The sequence below is a fragment of the Bidens hawaiensis genome, unplaced genomic scaffold (genome assembly GCF_021521415.1).
Source record: "Bidens hawaiensis isolate Kalapana, Puna unplaced genomic scaffold, B.hawaiensis_p1.1 tig00004617_1, whole genome shotgun sequence".
Lineage (NCBI taxonomy): Eukaryota > Viridiplantae > Streptophyta > Magnoliopsida > Asterales > Asteraceae > Bidens > Bidens hawaiensis.
Genome location: NW_027491281.1, coordinates 652,524 through 672,296, shown reverse-complemented (window position 1 = coordinate 672,296; position 19,773 = coordinate 652,524). Strand labels below are relative to the sequence as shown.

The window sequence follows — 19,773 nt, the reverse complement described above, 5'->3', positions numbered from 1 at the left end:
GAGAGCAGTCGCCGGCAGATGCTGAGGAGCCGGTGGACGAGGAGATAGAGATGGAGACTCCTGTGAGGACGCACCAGAGGCGAGTCCCAGCAAGTACCGCGTCAAACGGTGAGTCTCCTGCGGATAAAGTTATTGAGAAGAAGATTGAAGATAAGAAGAGTCCCGAAGTCGATCTTACTCAGGTTCCGTATCCTGCTCGTCTTCTGCGGCAAAAGTATGCACAGGAATATGGACATTTCTTGGACATGTTTAAACAGCTAAAAATCAATCTTCCGTTTGTCGAGGAACTCTAGCATATGCCTAAATATGCAAAATTCCTAAAAGATCTTCTTTCGAACAAGAAGAAGCTGGAGGGGCTTTCGACAGTTTGTCTAAATGAAGGATGCTCTGCGGTAGTCCAGAACAAGTTGCCAGAGAAATTAGCAGACCCGGGACACTTCACGATCCCGTGTTTGTTTGGCAGCTCAACTGAGAGCTACGCGTTGGCCGATTTAGGTGCTAGCATAAATCTGATGCCATATTCTCAATATAAAAAGCTAGAACTTGGCGAGCCAGTCGCAACGCGCATGAGTTTATCCTTGGCCGACCGCTCGGTCAAATATCCACGGGGAATCGTGGAAAACGTTCTCGTTAAAGTCGATAAATTGGTTTTTCCTGTGGATTTTGTTATTCTCGACATGGAGGCTGACTATCAGGTCCCACTCATTTTGGGATGACCCTTCCTGCGTACTGCTAAAGCGCTTATTGACGTCTTCGACGGCAAAATTACACTTTGTGTAGGGGAGGAGAACGTCACATTCGATGTCGTCAAATCGATGAGGAACTCTAGTAGTCAGGATGATTCTGTTTACTTTCTTGACACGTTCATATCTCAGTTCGAGCGTTGTCTTGACTACATCTCTGGAGCAGATTTGCTCAATCAGGAGGACTGGGTTGATGTTCCTGCGGAGCACGACCTGAGCATTCTTGTTAGCTCACCTCCTGAATACCCCGAGGTGTTCGCGATTGCCGATAGCAGCGAGGGACCGAAGGAGAGACCATCGATTGAGGCACCACCGTCCCTCGAGCTTAAAGAGCTACCTCCACATTTGGAGTATGCTTTCTTGGACGGTGATGCCGATTTACCCGTCATCATTTCTTCTCAGTTGACGGATGATGAGAAGTCAAGGTTGGTTGATGTGCTCAAGGCACACAAACAGGCTATTGCGTGGAAACTCATGGACATCCAGGGCATCAGTCCGAACTTTTGCATGCACAGGATACTCATGGAGGATGAGTACAAGCCTGTAACCAACCTCAAAGGAGGCTCAACCCTAACATGTCGGAGGTAGTCAAGATGGAGGTTATCAAATTCCTCGACGCAGGCCTGATCTATCCTATCACTGATTCTTCATGGGTGAGTCCCGTTCAGGTCGTCCCTAAAAAGGGAGGGACGACAGTTGTCACTAACGAACGTAATGAGCTTATTCTGACTAGGACAGTCATAGGTTGGCGGGTGTGCATAGACTATAGGAGGGTTAACGACGCTACTAGGAAAGACCACTTTGCTCTTCCGTTCATCGATCAAATGTTGGAGCGTCTTTCGGGACGACAGTTTTACTGTTTTCTTGATGGATTTTCAGGTTATTTCCAGATCCGGGTCGCACATGAGGATCATGAAAATACCACATTTACATGCCCATACGGTACCTTTGCGTACAAACGTATGCCTTTCGGGTTATGTAATGCTCCGGCTACTTTCCAGCGTTGCATGGTAGCGATATTCCAAGACATGATCGAGAGTTCCATGGTGGTCTTCATGGACGATTTTTCGGTATATGGGGACTCATTCGATCAATGTCTTTCTAATCTTGAGATGATGATGAAGCGGTGCATAGAGACTAAGTTGATGTTGAACTGGGAGAAGTGCCACTTCATGGTGACTGAAGGCATTGTGCTCGGGAACAATATTTCGCGAGACGGTATTGAGGTAGACAGAGCTAAAATCGACACTATCAGTAGACTTCCTCCACCGACTAGTGTGAAATCCGTTCGTAGTTTTCTCGGGCATGCGGGTTTTTATCGTAGGTTCATTAGAGATTTTTCTAAGATCACCCGGCCTATGACTCGCCTTCTAGAGAAGGACATCACATTCGACTTTGAAGCTGATTGCCTGAAGGTGTTTGAGTTTCTCAAGGGGCAGCTAGTTAACGCCCCTATCTTAGTAGCACCCTACTGGAGCTTACCCTTGGAGCTCATGTGCGACGCTAGTGATTTTGCAGTCGGTGCTGTTTTAGGTCAGCGGAAGGACAAGCACTTCCATCCTATCTATTACGCGAGTATGACCCTCAATGATGCTCAAGAGAACTATACGACTACTGAGAAGGAGCTTCTAGTAGTGGTCTTTGCGTTCGACAAATTTCGTTCTTATCTCGTGTTGTCCAAAACCATCGTTTATACTGATCATGCGGCATTGCGATACCTGTTCGCCAAGAAAGATGCCAAGCCTCGCAAGATACGATGGATTCTATTGCTTTCCGAATTCGATATTGAGATTAGAGATAAAAAGGGAGCGGAGAATGTAGCTGCGGATCACTTATCACGTCTGGAGGATCCGAAGAGAGAGGAGATTAGAGAGAATGCCATCGGGGATAAGTTTCCCCACGAGTCGTTGATGATGGTGAGAGTAAGATTTGAGAGAGAGACATTTTTGTACGTGAGTGCTGAAGAGGAGGGTCTACCATGGTTCTCCGACATTGCGAATTATCTGGCCGAAGGAGTAGTGGTCAAGGGCATGAGTTATCAGCAGAGGAGGAAGTTTTCCGCAGACGCCAGTCACTACATATGGGATTCGCCGTATTTGTTTCGTGTAGGCGCCGATCGAGTGTTGAGGAGGTGTGTGAGTAGGGAAGAGGGTCGTGAGATTCTTAGGCATTGTCATGAAGGTTTAACTGGAGGCCACCATGGTTCGTCTTCCACCGCTAGGAAATTTTAGATTCCGGATTTTATTGGCCATCGATTTTCAAAGACTCACACGAGTTTGTCAAATAGTGTGACGCATGTCAGCGCACTGGTAACATCTCATCCCGTAATGAGATGCCCCAAAACCCCATTCAGGTTTGTGAGGTTTTCGACGTTTGGGGCATTGATTTCATCGGTCCGTTCCCTTCTTCTCGAGGGAACCGATACATTCTCGTGGCTATCGACTACGTTTCCAAGTGGGTTGAGGCTCAAGCCTTGCCCACTAACGACGCCCGAGTTGTAGTGGGATTCTTGAAGAGGTTGTTTAGTCGGTTTGGTACTCCCAAGGCCTTGATCAGTGATAGGGGCACACATTTCTGTAATGCACAGATGGAGAAGGAGTTGGCACGGTATGGGGTCACCCATCGGTTGTCCACCGCTTATCATCCACAGACGAGCGGTCAAGTAGAGAATGCAAACCGATGAGTGAAACGAATTTTGGAGAAAACTGTCGGAAAGAACCGAAAGGACTGGTCCGACAAGTTGGATGATGCACTTTGGGCTTTCCGTACAGCATTTAAGATGCCTATTGGGACCACGCCTTTTAGGGTGGTTTATGGCAAAGCGTGTCATTTACCAGTGGAGTTAGAGCATAGAGCATATTGGGCATTGAGATCCGTTAATCTTGACCTGACCCAAGCTGCGAAAAACCGGTATCTCCAAATTCATGAGGTAGAGGAGCTGAGAGATGAGACGTATGCGAGATCATGGAGTTATAAGGAGCGTACGAAGGCGTTACACGATCGAAAGTTGAGGAAAGTGAAAGAGTTCAAGTGTGGGGATCGTGTGTTGGTTTATAATTCCCGTTTGAAGTTATTTCCAGGTAAGCTTAGATCGAGATAGGTTGGTCCGTATACGGTGAAGGCGGCATTTCCGCACGGTGCAGTTGAGTTAGTTGATCATGAGGGAAGAGCGTGGAAGGTGAACGACCATAAGTTAAAACATTATATCGGTGGGCCGGCTGATTCGGTCGAGGAAGATGTATTTCCCCTCGACATCCCTACTTTGACTGCTTGATAGGGATAGGCCTCGGGAAATACCCGAGTGTAGAGTTTGTATAATTTTTATTTGCTTTATTTTATTTTTGTATTTTGAGTCAATTTAAGTTTTTAGAGTCTGTTTGATGTCTGCTTTGGGTGCTTTGAGCTTTGTTTTGCAGGTTTGGATACTGTCATTCGTACTCAATCTCCATTCGGACGGGGGTGTTCTGAGCTTATTTGATTGTAGAGGGTACCCAAAAGCTGCGGCCGCGAATGAAATGCTATACGGTCGCTTTATTGGAACATGACATACGCAGATCATTACCATATTACCAGGGGAGTCTGTTCCATTTTTTTTATTCCTTATTTTTATTTTATTTTATTTCTGCTTTATTTTTGTCCTTTTCCTGTCTTCCATTGAGAACAATGCGAAATTTAAGTGTGGAGATGGGAAACTGACGTTTTTAGATTTTTATATAAAAAAAAGAAAAAAATTCAAAAAAAATAGATAAAAAAATAAAAAATAAAAACGAAAAAAAAAAGTTATATAAAAAATTCAAAAACTTAAAATTTTTTTTTTTTTTAAAATGTCCCGAAAAATTATTTTGCGTATAATGGAAAATGATATTATTGTTTATGGTTGATCTTTTAAAACTACTATTATATATGAGATTAAACAAAAGATGGCGCACTTAATTTGGGATGTGTCGGTAGGCCCAACTAGCTTTGATAGTCCCACTTAACAGTTTTTATATATATAATAATCTGAAAACGGTGAAACCGAATTTCGATGCTTAGGGAGGATTACCATAATCTAAAAACTTTGAGATGGTAAGACTTAGATGCACTCAAATCAGCACACCACCACATGTCCATCTTTTTACGAGCTTAGAAAATAGTTATATATTTAGGGTGATATAAAAAAAGGAAAAAAATAGAAAAAAAATAGAAAAAAAAGAAAAAAAAAAAGAGTATGTTTTGAAAGTTTATTTCCAAAAGTTGGTTCAAAAAGCAAATGAAATGAGAAAGTTATGTATTGTAAAATGCCAAAGAAGCATTCTCAAAGTTAGTAAAAGAGGCCAAAGATGCACATACTAGACGAGACTTAGAGTTTACGTGTTACCAAATGGATGATGACTCTGAGGATACACTATTGGGGCTCGGAGGTTCTTAGTCAATAAATATGAAATTAGCAATTTATAGGACAAAGTCCAATAATATTTAGGAATAGCTCATACGACCTCCACATGACCATTCATCCATCAAATTTCACCGAGTGCATCTACTTAGTACCATCAACGAGTCCTTGGCTTATGATGATTTGTCGAACCAGTCTGCTTCGACTCTATTTCTTATAGCTCTCTTTGTCTGAGATGGGGTAGGTGTAGCCGTAGCTTTTGAACTTTAAAATGTTTAATGCAATTGGGGGCTTGATAGGCTGGTGGCTGGGTTTAAGTGGATAACAATATCGGCAATCGCGGTTTTTGCGTTTATCTATGCTTAAAAGATAACCTATATGTTTTGAAGATCGACTTTGAATTATGATTCCATTGCATTATATATTTTTCAGGGATGAAAAAAGTTTAAGTGTGAGGATATTTGATGTGGTCTAAACTATATATATTTTAATATTAGTATTTCCTACACTTTTAGATACTTTTGAGCTAATTTTTATTAAATATTATGCTTAATTGGTTCATGTGTGAGTTTCAAGCTTTTAAGAGGTAACGAGCAAAAACATTTTCTCTTATGTACTCTTGAATGCATTTTTATAAACTAAATTTATTAGATACTGATTAATTATAAAATAAGAAGAACAATAAGTAAAAAATGAGATGAGACTATAAATCATTTATATTCACCATGTTTTATATGTATCATATTATGCACTTAAAGTAATTAAAGTAAATGGTGATTTTTTTTATCCAGGGGAATACGAGTGGCAAGGAAATAATGTGGGCTGAATTATTTTGGGCCATAGAAATTAATGAGGGCTCGTTATTTTGGGGCAAACCAAAGAAAATTATAAAAAGAAAGATCCCTACGTAAGGGTTGAATAGCAGCAAGTCAGAACACAAAAAATTATTATCATTATTACTTCTTGGAAGAGAGGGAGCCGCAAGTTGCAAGTGGCAGAATAATTATTATTGTTTCGGAGGACGAGACAACAACAGCATCAACAAAGCATAATATTATTACTATTATTATATCTTTGTTTGATTGGAGGGTTTTGGGGTGTGAAGTTAGAGACAGAAGCGACACACTACATTATTATTTTTCGTTTGGGGAGGCGAATAGAAAGGAAGCGGTTTTTTGTGTTCGGGTTCACATCTACTTCAAGATTGATTTGATTTTATTATCTTTATTATGAACTCCATTATTGAACTTATTTATTTTCTAGTTTTGAACATGGTTATTGGCTAAACACTTTTAGTTAGTTAGGCTTGGATGATGTTTTGTTAATTGCTTTGGACTTGTTGGTTTTCGGGTTTTGTTTTCGGGATTTTGATTAATTAAAAGTTTTGATCATAATTATTGGATGTGTCTCATGCGTATTTATTTTTAATTTGTGTCTAAATGAATGTTTCACATGTTGCTTGATTGATTGTCTTTCGATTATAGGTTGCATGTTAGGGTTTTTTACTATGTGTTTGCAACTTGTTTATGGTTTATTGAGCTCATTTACCATAGAAACTGATTTTTGGCATATATTAGAAGTTTATATTTTTACCTACTTAGATATCCGGCGGGTGATAAGTAGTCGGGTTTGTCTGCGTTGTTATGGTTTTAGGTTCAATTATCTAACAGAAGGTTTGCCTATTTTTGCCTTAATTTCATTGTTTACCCGTATCCTTTAGACTGTTCATAAACCACCCCGTGTACTTAGGTGCATTGAGATAGTGAAACCGACGGGTTAGCTGTTTTATAGGGTAATTAATCATAGTTTGTGAACTGACAGGTGAACCAATAAGCCGGTGTTTTTACATGATCTCTAAGATTTCTTTTTAGGCGACACCTTGAGAGTGATTAAAGGATCCATTAAGTTTCCTAGAGCTTCATACCTTTAGATTCCCGGTTCCCATAGCGTTTTCTCGTAACCGATAAAAGCCCGAGTCGTCACAATTCGGATTCCTTGCCTAGGTAACTCTTTCTCATATTTGAATTTACTAAAGTTTTTATTCGGTAATTTAATTTTCTAGTTTACTTTATTTTAGTTAAGAAATTAGTTTAATTAATTATTAGTTTTAAAAATAAAATAAATAAAAATCCAAATAAATATATTTTCTTAATTGTTAATTTAAATTAGCTTTTAGAACTAGTCTCGTTATTTAAATTAGTGTCTCTAGGGTTCTATTCTCGGTCTTCCCATAGCTATTCTACACCCGATAGGTTCACTTGCCTGTTGCTAGTGGTTTGGTTTAGGGTATTCTAGGTTTTTATTACTCGTTGTGTTTGGTCATTATTTGTTAAATTTTTATATACCACTTTGCGCACATCAAAAACCTTTATTGACCCAAACCAATTTAATAATTTTTTTAAAACAATATGTTTCAATATGAACTTTTTCTTTTCATAATTTGTTTTGAGCCGAACTTTATTTTGCTAAAAAAAGTCATTCTTCAAATGTAAAAGGGTAGAATAATGCTTACTCACTGTTCAAATGTTTTTAGTTGGGTGGTAAAGAGAGTAATCTAATGATACATTATAAGATACCTAAGGGTAAAAGAAGATATAAAAATTTATGCAAGTCTAAATAAACATACAACAATGTATTGCATATATATAATCATATATTTTTATTTAATAAGTAAACTAATTAAAATTAATCCGTTTCTATCAAACTCGTTTTACTAAAAAAATACTTGGTGACCTATACTTGTTTTGAACCAGATATGAATTCGAGCAGCCCGTTTAAGTTAACATGAAAACTAAAAATACATGAACAATGAATTTAACTTTATAAAGAATAATATTATAATCTATAATAACTCATTTCGAACCGAACTCATTCCTATCTTAACTTTTTTCGACCCGAGCACATTTTACTCAAAAACTTGTTAGACTTGAATTTATTTTGAACTAAATTTGAAGTTGACACTTACAATTTAAAATTAACATAATAACTAATCTTACCAACTTAATACATTTTGATGAAAAGTGAATGTGTACATTTGAAATCTACAGATAAGCTGAAATCGTACATTTTATCGGCTCTTTTATGTTTTCGGATGAATACGTAGATATGTACTCCAAAGTCGTGACAGTTAGAATTTCAACCCAATTGTCACAAAACCTCGTCTCCAAGTCCACATTGACTGAGTTTCATGGAAAAGAGTTATTAGATATTCAATAAACGATTTTAAATGGATTTAAGCAAAATTTGAGTAGGAATTAATAAAAACTTTACCGAGTCCCTTCAAAAATCCCTAATTTTTATTGTTTCTAAAACATATTCAAAACTACCATTGTTGTTAAAAGTTATCCATTTGATATCAGAAACATCTATCAGTTTATATCCAGGGGTGTTCACGTTTCGGTTTGAAACCGTCTAAATTAACCGTTGGCTTGGTTTCACGGTCGAATTTTCGTTAACTTTCGATTGGTTTCAGAATTTTCAAACCGTAACAAATGGTTTAATTTGCGGTTTATGCCGGACCGTAAATTTTAATTATATTTTAATTTATGTTATATTATATTTCGTATTCGATATACTTATTAATTGACCAATTTGAGATCAAACACAATTCAAATTGACACATTTGTGCTCAAACACAATCCACATTGACCCACTAAAGATAATACATAATCTTAATAGGCCCGTTATAGATTAAACACAATCCAAATAGACCCGTTTGAGATAAAAGACAATATGAATTGTCCCATTTGACTGTTTGAGATAAAACATAATCCAAATTGAACCATTTATAAGCAAGCATGTGAAAATTGACAAACCGTCGACAAAGGTTTAATTAAGTTACCTTCATTTAAATATTAGGCTATGTAATATACAAAAACAATAACAATAATAGTAACAATACAATGTATATAAATCGGTAGTAATAAAATTTTAAATTACAAACCTTGGATGTTAATGGGGAGAATGAGTTGCAGTACACAAATAGTTTGAGTGATGAGAAGAATGAAAAACTTACGGATGTATTATATAGTTGAAATTTGGAACTTTTTTTTATTAAAACATAAACTTCGTTAATTAAAAGATTGTATATTGTGATTGATAGAAAGTTCCGACCTATAATATAAACCAAACTGATTTATGAAAAGCATTTTAAGAAAAAATCAAAACATAATTAAATATAATAAATACAAAATAACAATTTGATTTTGGTTAATAAGGAAAGCATATAAATCGTTTGAAAAATATGTTACATTTTAGGTAACGTTTGAAAACCAAATAACAAAATCATAATAACGTTCAAATTATGGAAAAGTAAAATTTTTTCAAACATAATATTATTTTAAGTTTTGATTATTATAAACCGGGATTGAAATTTTTTTGAATTACCTATTAACTTTTAACATTAAATAGCCAACTCAAGTAAAACGATAGTTATTTGGTATATTACTAAATTTAGGTTTGATTTTTTCTTAAGCAAAAATATCGAATTTTGACTTTCTTTCTCAAAATTTGTTTTTTTTTTTAAAAAAAACCCCAATACCATTTCATGAAGTGCGTAGTGAATTTAGTTTAAAATTTTATTGACTTAAGCAATATCATAATCATCTAAATTTAAATTACAACTAATGACAATCTTAATTTTAAGGTTAAATAACTATATAAAATTAAAGTCAAATAGTTGATTTATTAACAAATTAATGTCCAATATAGTCAAATATCTGATTTATTAACAAATTGTTAATATTATTTTTAAAACAATGTGTAACCAAACTAAAAGTTATGGCTACTTTAAATTAAGACTTTTGTAATAAACCAAATTTTTTATCAATCAACCTAACCCAAACCACACGACAGTCAATATTTTAGGAACTCACATTCACAAGCCAAGGAAAACGAAAATGATTTGTAACAACTCGGTTCTTTACAATTAATATTTTTATTAAATACCCGACATATCTCGACGTTCGAGAAATTTTATCGAGAAAATATCACGTTTATCGAGAAAATTAATTATTAATATATTATTGTTTAATTAATTATTATAACTTTCATGTTTTGGCAAAAAAGAACCCAAACTAAAACTCTTACCTCTACATGTCTCCACCTTCTTATTACAAGGACCCATATGCAATTTCTGCTTTATTATTATAACCATAACCAAAACCAAAACCAGGACCCGTATTCAGTTTCTTGTACCTGAATACGAAATTGGCTAACTTGGACCATAATTTTCATACCAAACTTGGAAATTGAATCAGGGATATTATTCTTCTTGCCAAACCGAATCCACCGACGTAAGGAATTAGGAAATTAGATCTTAAACAATACGAATTGATATTATTAGGGATCCTTCTTTAACCCGTCTACGGATATATATTAAGCCTACCATAATAATACAATTAAAAATGCAGATAGCATCTCCTTTGCAGCGCCAACTAAACCCCTATACCTAATTGTTCTATATCGACCTCTACATCTGCGTTTTGATCGTCTTCTAGCCGACTACTGTTGCGTCTAATTAACCCTCGTATGGTCATCAATCAAGGTAAATAAATACATGGTTCCGATCGCAATATGATGCTTATCAAAAACCCCATGGTTGATTTGATCAAACATATCTATTTTAATTAAATCAATTATTAGGGTTTATGTTCAAAACTGATTTGATTCTACTTGAGTTTATATTTAATAGAAACTGTTTATGAATGCATGTCACTGGCAACCCAGTTGGTTAAGCAACATGCATCACAGGGGGCAGGTCGCGGGTTCGACCCCCTGCACCCCTGATTTTTAGCTAATTTAGATTATTTGTTTTTTTAAACACTTAATAACTATGTATTATTAATAATAAACTAGTTTCTTGAAAACCGACTTTATAAATATTTGTTTTCTCACGTTTTCGTTCGTGTATATACGTAAGCATATATGTTTATATACATATAATATGTTTATAAAACTAATAATAATAATTTTGAAGATGTATTTTACTTTTATATTATAATTTAAAAACTAATTTTTAATAAATATATAAATCAAGTAAACCAATTTTATAAAACTACAAATAATATTTAAGTTATGTTTTCATACATCAAAATAATCATTTTATATAATAAATCCTTATATAATATTATATTATAATAATATTTACTTATTATTGATTATCGAGTTGTTGTCATCAATCTTAAATCTTTACTTAAGTGTATTTGTTACTCTCGTTCCTTTTAGGCTTTAACGTTCGCGTGTGACTTTTTCCGTCTTCTCATTATCTTAATCATCTTTTGTTCATCTTTGAGGTGAGTACCACATTCCCCTATTTTACTTGTTTTCTCAAATTTTGGGGACATATGCGTAAATATATTTCTCATTATATACTTATACTTAAAACTGCAACTTTGTCTTATGTGTTAACAACTTATACCTTACTTGTTTATGTGCTTATTTGCTTTGTATGTTTTCGCATTTGGAGAGGTCCAACATTATCTCAGTCTAGTATGATCATACGCCAGTCGTTAGCCTTGTGCTTCTCGACATCTCAGTTATACTTACTCATTTGGTTAATTTGTTATTCTCATATGACTTGTTGCAACTATATATTTTTGTTATATACTACATGTACATTTAAACTGGTGTGTTGCTCACTCAACCTTGTGTTGACAAACTATATTATTTTCAACGCATATGTAGGTCATAGTATGACATGATTATCAAGACTGTTTCAAGCAACTTAGGATGCATGTTAGAGAAAAAAATAAAAGAACTTTTTTGGATGTTTAATTTAACTGTTTATTTATAACATTGATGTACATGAATATTTGTTTTATTTGAAATTATTAAATAGATATTGAAACTTATATTGTGCATGATAGTAACCTTTGAAAAACTGTGAGCAATCAGTCCGCCCCGGCATTTCCGCCGTAGGTTGGGGTGTGACAGATTGGTATCAGAGCCAGGTTTAAGATAGGTCGTTAGAAATTGCCTTAGACACATGTTTAGGAACTCTATACGTGCCTATCTGTTTACCTTTATTTGTTCAAATTAAATTGTTTACAGCTTTCTTAGATAATTATTTATTTATTATCTATTATATTGTTATGTACACACACACAAACTCCGAGGATATGCCTCAACATTCAAAGAAAACTTTTCGAAATTAGATTGCTTTTATTTACGGGAAATTCCTTAAGAATTCCCACCTGTTGTTTTCACTCGTACACCTTAAGGCTAGGTTATGTGGCATGTCCCTACGATAAATGAAAAGGGAAGAGAAACTGTGACTTGGGCACTGGCAAAACGGTTCCAAGAACCAAAGATAAGACGCTATTCCTTACCTGGGTGATAACCTGACCACAGTACTCAACCCTATGGACCCGAGCGAGACCCATAAATGCCATATGATCGACACCTTAGGTTGATTTTAACCGAATTCACAGTAATTTTGTGGCTAAACTCGGTTTTCCCGATTATTGTGTTCTGTTATTTAAATGGTTAGTTGGGTGAAAAATCCATGGAACACATGGGCACTCCTACTATTCATTTCTTAACTTGATCTCATATTTTTGTTGGAGTAATCAACGTGGTGATTTCACAAGATTCTCCGACTACCCATATTTATTTCGATTGTTCGTTATTTAGTTTGGTCGGTTAAAACGCCGTGTAACGCTCATTGGGCCGACAAACTTCATTGCATTGTAAATTCGTTAATTAGTTGGGACAATCGAATTGCCATGTAATGCTCATGGGCTGTCCAACTCAATTGTTTTTCGTTAGTTCGTTGGGCCATTCAAATTGCCATGGAAAGCTCATGGGAGGCCAACACCCACAATTTATATTTCGTTAGTTTATTGTTAACTTAATAATCTAAATTTTTAAACTGACTTAACTCCGCATGTAGTCATCACACATTAATCTTGTTGACTACATCACTTAATAACTATTTACGCTATGTACCCCCCTCATCTTATAAACTTTTACTTTTAATCCTCATGATGTAATTCCCCTTTATTTTAACGCAACATTATTATGAATTATCTTCATAAACACTTTACTATTCTTATGGTTACTCAACTTATCCTTCAACTTATAAATCTTTGTTTTTGGTCCTCGTAAAATGTCTCATTTAAGAAACCTTACCTCGGTCCTTTTCCATCATGCTCCATTTGTAACTATCATCACTCGGTTAGATCCCTATGTCGTCGTTGCACCCAATGTAACCGTTATGGTCATCTTGCTAACACCTGCTGTGTCCCGCCAACTGCACAAGCTGTTCCGTAACAACCTACCCATCATGCTCAACTTGATGTTCCTAATACACGTGCTTGCTACCATTGTGGAAACCCATCAACCTCATGACCCTCAAACTCCTCCCATCAATCAATGTCAACCTTTAATTAACCCAACACTACCAAACCTCGTAACCACAAGCTCAAGTTTACCAGGCATATTTCCACCAAACAACTCTCTTTTAAACCATTTAAGCTCCAGTTTCCAAGAAATGCCGAATCAATCTACTTCAACTGCTCCTACTCCTGCAACTTCTCATGGTGCCTCAATTCACGTCAATTAAGCTACTCAACGATATTGAAGACCCTTGTCATTTTCTTTATCTATCTTATCATCTTTTGTCTTTTCTTAATTACGTATTGTAACGCATCTTTATTGCCTTGGATTACTTCCAATTTGAACTATTTACCTTCTATCTAATAAATAAAGTTTCTTTTGATCAAATAGATTTTTTTATTAAAGCCTACTTCTATCGTATTTCTTTACCTTCATTAATCTTAACTATTTATAAGCTACCTCTCCTTAAACTTAATACTTATAAAAGTCGTCTTAAAATTTCTTTCTCTACTAAAATTCACTTCAACTTTTGAATTTTTTTTATATATTGATTACTTTCTAGTGTTCTAAATTAAAACTCCATAAAACGTTTGTTTCCTTAAAGTCATGTTTTAATAAAATGTTTTGTACACCCACACGATGAGACAAATCATGCGGACCATCCGACGATAACAATAATTATAGTCCGGAACATAATTATCGAAGTCCTCGCATGGAAATCATGAAGCGTAAAGTCGTGTGTCATAATATAGAATAAAGAGTACTTGAGATAACGGTACAAATGTAAAAATGATAAGGAAATGGTGGATACGCCGCTGGTACATCCTATATATAAGTGTCCATATCGGATTTGCATTTGGAGCGTTATTTTAACTATTCAAAGTTCGGTGTTATGATAAATTTTTAAATTTTATTTTAAAATTGACTTTTCCTCAAACTTTAATGGTGTTGTTATAGTATTCTTTAATTTCGGGATAAAATTCCCTAAAGTAGGGAGACTGTAACAACTCGGTTCTTTCCAATTAATATTTTTATTAAATACCCGACATATCTCGATGTTCGAGAAATTTTATCGAGAAAATATCACGTTTATCGAGAAAATTAATTATTAATATATTATTGTTTAATTAATTATTATAACTTTCATGTTTTGGCAAAAAAGAACCCAAACTAAAACTCTTACCTCTACATGTCTCCACCTTCTTATTACAAGGACCCATATGCAATTTCTGCTTTATTATAACCATAACCAAAACCAGGACCCGTATTCAGTTTCTTGTACCCGAATACGAAATTGGCTAACTTGGACCATAATTTTCGTACCAAACTTGGAAATTGAATCAGGGATATTATTCTTCTTGCCTAATCGAGTCCACCGACGTAAGGAATTAGGAAATTAGATCTTAAACAATATGAATTGATATTATTAGGGATCCTTCTTTAACCCGTCTACGGATATATATTAAGCCTACCATAATAATACAATTAAACACGCAGATAGCATCTCCTTTGCAGCGCCAACTAAACCCCTATACCTAATTGTTCTATATCGACCTCTACATCTGCGTTTTGATCGTCTTCTAGCCGGCTACTGTTGCGTCTAATTAACCCTCGTCTGGTCATCAATCAAGATAAACAAATACATGGTTCCGATCGCAATATGATGCTTATCAAAACCCCATGGTTGATTTGATCAAACATATCTATTTTAATCAAATCAATTGTTAGGGTTTATGTTCAAAACTGATTTGATTCTGCTTGAGTTTATATTTAATAGAATCTGTTTATGAATGCAAGTCACTGGCAGCCCAGTTGGTTAAGCAACATGCATCACAGGGGGCAGGTCGCGGGTTCAACCCCCTGCACCCCTGATTTTTAGCTAATTTAGATTATTTGTTTTTTTAAACACTTAATAACTATGTATTATTAATAATAAACTAGTTTCTTGAAAACCGACTTTATAAATATTTGTTTTCTCACGTTTTCGTTCGTGTGTATACGTAAGCATATATGTTTATATACATATAATATGTTTATAAAACTAATAATAATAATTTTGAAGATGTATTTTACTTTTATATTATAATTTAAAAACTAATATTTAATAAATATATAAATCAAGTAAACCAATTTTATAAAACTACAAATAATATTTAAGTAATGTTTTCATAAATCAAAATAATCATTTTATATAATAAATCCTTATATAATATTATATTATTTTAATATTTACTTATTATTGATTATCGAGTTGTTGTCATCAATCTTAAATCTTTACTTAAGTGTATCCGTTACTCTCGTTCCTTTTAGGCTTTAACGTTCGCGCGTGACTTTTCTTGTCTTCTCATTATCTTAATCATCTTTTGTTCATCTTTGAGGTGAGTACCTTGTTTAACGGTTTAGCCATGAGTGGATACCAGCGACCACCAGTTAAGAGTACCAAAACCGTCGATTCCCTATCACGTGGCATGCATTCGGTCGACAACAGCACCGCACTGGCGGCACAAGTTGAAGCGTTAGCAAAGATCGTGAAGGACTTGCAAGTGAAAAGTAAGTTATGCGAGATCTGTAGAGGGGGACACGATACCGTTCAATGCCCCGTAGGTTTCCATGAGGAGGCAGTCGACTTCGTTAATAATCCAAACCGAAATCAACATTCTTTCAATTCTTATAATTCGGGGTGGAGAGGTAACCAAAATTCCAACTGGAGGAACGGAAATCAGTCCGGCTTCCAGCAACGTCAGAGCCTATTCCAGGATTTCGGTGAGGGACCGAGTAGTGGGGAGAAGAAGCCCACGTTAGAGGAGATGATGGCACAGCAGACACAGATGCTGTCGCAACTCATGACTCGAGAGGACTCCCATCACAAAGAAACTCAAGAGAAATTCCGGGAGCACGAGTCATTCATGAGAAATCAAGGAGCGTCAATTCAAAATCTTGAGCGTCAAGTGGGAGAGATAGCAAGTCGTCTAAATGAGAGGTCGCCAGGTACACTTCCAAGTAACACTGAACAAAATCCGAAGGCGTTTGCGAAGGCTGTGACGACAAGGAGCGGTGCGGGGGCACGTAGCGAGCCCGTGATTCAAGAGGCGACGAGAGGAGTCGTTAACGAGCCTGCGGTAGATGTTGAGGAGCAGGTAGACGAGGAGATTCAGTTGGAGTCTCCACCGGCCAGGGTGCATCAAAGGCACAGCCCAGGAAGTACAGCACAGGCCGAGAACCAACCATTACCCAGCACACCACCGAGAGTCTACAAACCTAGACTCCCATTTCCCGGGAGAGTCCGTAGGGATAGAAACGAGGAGCAAAACTCCAAATTTCTTGATCTTCTGAAGCAACTTCATCTTAATATTCCTTTCCTTGAGGCACTAACGCAAATGCCCAAATACGCAAAGTTTCTCAAGGATATTCTTTCAAACAAAGAGAAGTTAGCCGAAGTCTCTTCCATTCCTCTGAGTGCTGGTTGCTCTGCAGTCTTGCAGAGAAAGTTACCAGAAAAGATGTCCGATCCTGGGAGTTTCACAATTCCCTGCATCTTGAGTGATAATACGGTCGTCCATGCGCTGGCAGATCTTGGTGCCAGTATTAATCTCATGCCGTATTCCGTGTATCGCAAGTTGGGACTAGGCGAACCGAGGCCTACCCGTATGAGTATCCAGCTTGCTGATCGTTCTGTGAAATACCCCCGAGGGGTGGTCGAGAACATGCTTGTTCGTGTCGACAAGTTCATCTTCCCGGTGGACTTTGTCATCCTGGACATGAACGATGTCGATAGTGTCCCACTCATCTTGGGCCGACCATTCCTTGCCACTGCACAGGCATTGATCGATGTCTGCGAGGGTAAATTAATCTTAAGAGTTGGGGATGAGAACGTCACCTTTGACGTTCGACAGTCACTGAAATACCCCAAGTCTGCTGATGACTCCTTATACTTCATTGATACCATCATGGAGCATGTTGGGGAGTTTTTCAGCGAAATTTGTGGAGGATCTGCCTCCGACACCCAGATTCTCGATAGGGAGATTCCGGAGATTTAAATGGTTGCCGTAACCAATCAGTCCTCAAATGACGACACCGAGTCGCATACCCCTGAATCTGGCGTGTCTGCTGAGATCGTACGAGACGATCCGATGGACCGACCTTCGGTCGAGAGTCCTCCTCTTTCCTTAGAGCTTAAGGATTTACCTTCCCACCTTGAGTATGCTTTTTTAGATGAAGAGAGGAAGCTTCCGGTTATCATTGCATCTGCGTTGACCGAGGTCGAGAATGAGAAGTTGTTGAGGGTGCTACGAGAGCACAAGGAGGCTATTGCTTGGAAGATTATCGACATCAAGGGTATCAACCCTTCGTTCTGCACTCATAAAATCCTCATGGAGGAAAATTTCAAAACTGTCGTCCAGCCGCAACGACGGCTTAATCCGAAAATGCAAGAGGTCGTAAAGAAGGAGATCATTAAACTCCTTGATGCGGGGATCATTTTCCCCATTTCTGATAGTGCTTGGGTGATCCAGTCCAAGTGGTTCCTAAAAATGGTGGCATGACTGTCGTCACCAACGAAAGGAACGAGCTTATTCCCACGAGGACTGTGACAGGATGGCGAGTCCGCATCGACTATCGCCGACTGAATGATGCCACCAGGAAAGACCACTTTCCTCTCCCATTCATTGATCAGATGTTAGAGCGTTTAGCAGGTCAGCAGTACTACTGCTTCCTAGATGGTTTCTCCGGGTACATCCAGGTTCCGATAGCTCCCGACGACCAGGAGAAAACCACTTTCACCTGCCCTTACGGAACGTTTGCTTACAAACGTATGCCATTCGGACTTTGTAACGCTCCGGCCACATTCCAGAGGTGTATGGTGGCCATTTTCCATGATATGATCGAGGACTCCATGGAGGTGTTCATGGGCGATTTTTCCGTATTTGGGAGTTCATTCGATCATTGTTTATCAAATCTCGAGAGGATGATGTCCCGCTGCGTTGACACCAACCTAGTCCTTAACTGGGAAAAATGTCATTTCATGGTTCGCGAGGGCATTGTTCTAGGTCATCGAATCTCAAGTGCGGGGATAGAGGTTGACCGGGCAAAGGTCGAGACAATTTCTAATCTTCCCCCGCATACTTCTGTGGGATCAATTCGTAGCTTTCTAGGTCATGCCGGGTTCTACCTCCGGTTCATCAAAGATTTTTCTAAAATCGAGAGACCCATGACCAAACTTTTGGAGAAGGATGCTCCATTTATTTTTTCTGAGCAGTGTATCGAGGCGTTTGATCTTCTAAAAGACAAACTAGTTAACGCCCCGATCATGGTTGCTCCCGACTGGTCGTTACCATTCGAGTTGATGTGTGACGCGAGCGACTTCGCAGTCGGAGCGGTTCTTGGACAACGGAAGGATAAACATTTCCATCCGATCTACTATGCAAGCCGGACCTTAAATGGCGCACAGGAAAGCTATACCACCACCGAAAAAGAGCTTTTAGCTGTGGTGTTCTCTTTCGACAAATTTAGGTCCTATGTGGTTTTGTCCAAAACGATTGTTTATACGGATCATGCCGCTATTAGATATCTTTTCAGCAAGCAGGATGCTAAGCCTCGTCTTATCCGATGGATCCTGTTGCTTCAGGAGTTCGATATAGAGATCCGTGATAAAAAGGGGGCCGAGAATGTGGCGGCTGATCATCTTTCACGACTAGAGGGAGTTGATTCAGGAGATTCGGGAGTTAAGATCGACGATCGTTTTCCGACGGAGAGTCTGATGTTTGTTACTGCACAAGAGGAAGATTTTCCATGGTTTGCTGATGTCACACCCCGATCGTGATGGCGGAATAATCGAGGCGCGGCGACTAAGTCGTGATTGTTGAGCACAATAGTATAAAAGTCTAAATGCATAAACATAACCAAAATGTCAAATATTACACCATCCAGGTAACATGAAACAAATTGTTTTAATACAAAATATCAAGTTTCCAAACAACTCCTAGACTAGCCTTCATCTCTCTAAGGCCTCTAAACTTGCTAGGGATTTCTTGCTGCATTATTTCCTGAAAACATGTAACAAACTGTCAACTACATAAAGTAGATGAGTGAATTCATAGGTTTAAAGAAAAAGAGTTTATACACAAACATACTAGTATAGGTTGTAGGGGTTTATATATAGGGTGTACCTGCGGCTAACCCACCACTCCTACAACTTATACTACTATGTTTGGATATAATACCCGGTTTTAAGATGGTTTGTAAGAAAAGGGTCTCTTGGTTTTCCCAAAGAGGTTTTTGTAGTAAGTAAAACATGAAATGTTCTCCTGGACTCTCAGCGGG

At 37.3% G+C, this 19,773-nt stretch overlaps 2 protein-coding genes across 2 annotated transcripts; both read left to right on the top strand.

Annotated features, from left to right (window-relative positions):
* Window positions 1-296: 296 nt before the first annotated feature.
* Window positions 297-716, top strand: LOC143627175 (uncharacterized). Its single transcript, XM_077097057.1, has one exon. It carries the CDS (start codon window positions 297-299, stop codon window positions 714-716), a length of 420 nt encoding a protein of 139 aa, XP_076953172.1.
* A 2,806-nt stretch (window positions 717-3,522) lies between these two features.
* On the top strand, window positions 3,523-5,944 carry LOC143627174 (uncharacterized). The gene is made up of 2 exons (XM_077097056.1): window positions 3,523-3,823; window positions 5,910-5,944. The coding sequence occupies exons 1-2, from the start codon at window positions 3,523-3,525 to the stop codon at window positions 5,942-5,944; spliced, it is 336 nt and encodes a 111-aa protein (XP_076953171.1).
* Window positions 5,945-19,773: the final 13,829 nt, after the last annotated feature.

What these genes read in the sequence shown, in the direction of transcription:
- LOC143627175 (XM_077097057.1), top strand. Translation starts at nt 297, where the DNA reads ATGCCTAAATATGCAAAATTCCTAAAAGATCTTCTTTCGAACAAGAAG.
- LOC143627174 (XM_077097056.1), top strand. Translation starts at nt 3,523, where the DNA reads ATGCCTATTGGGACCACGCCTTTTAGGGTGGTTTATGGCAAAGCGTGT. An exon ending in CCGTTTGAAGTTATTTCCAG is followed by an intron (nt 3,824 to 5,909) that starts GTAAGCTTAGAT and finishes TTTTTTATCCAG; the next exon opens with GGGAATACGAGTGGCAAGGA.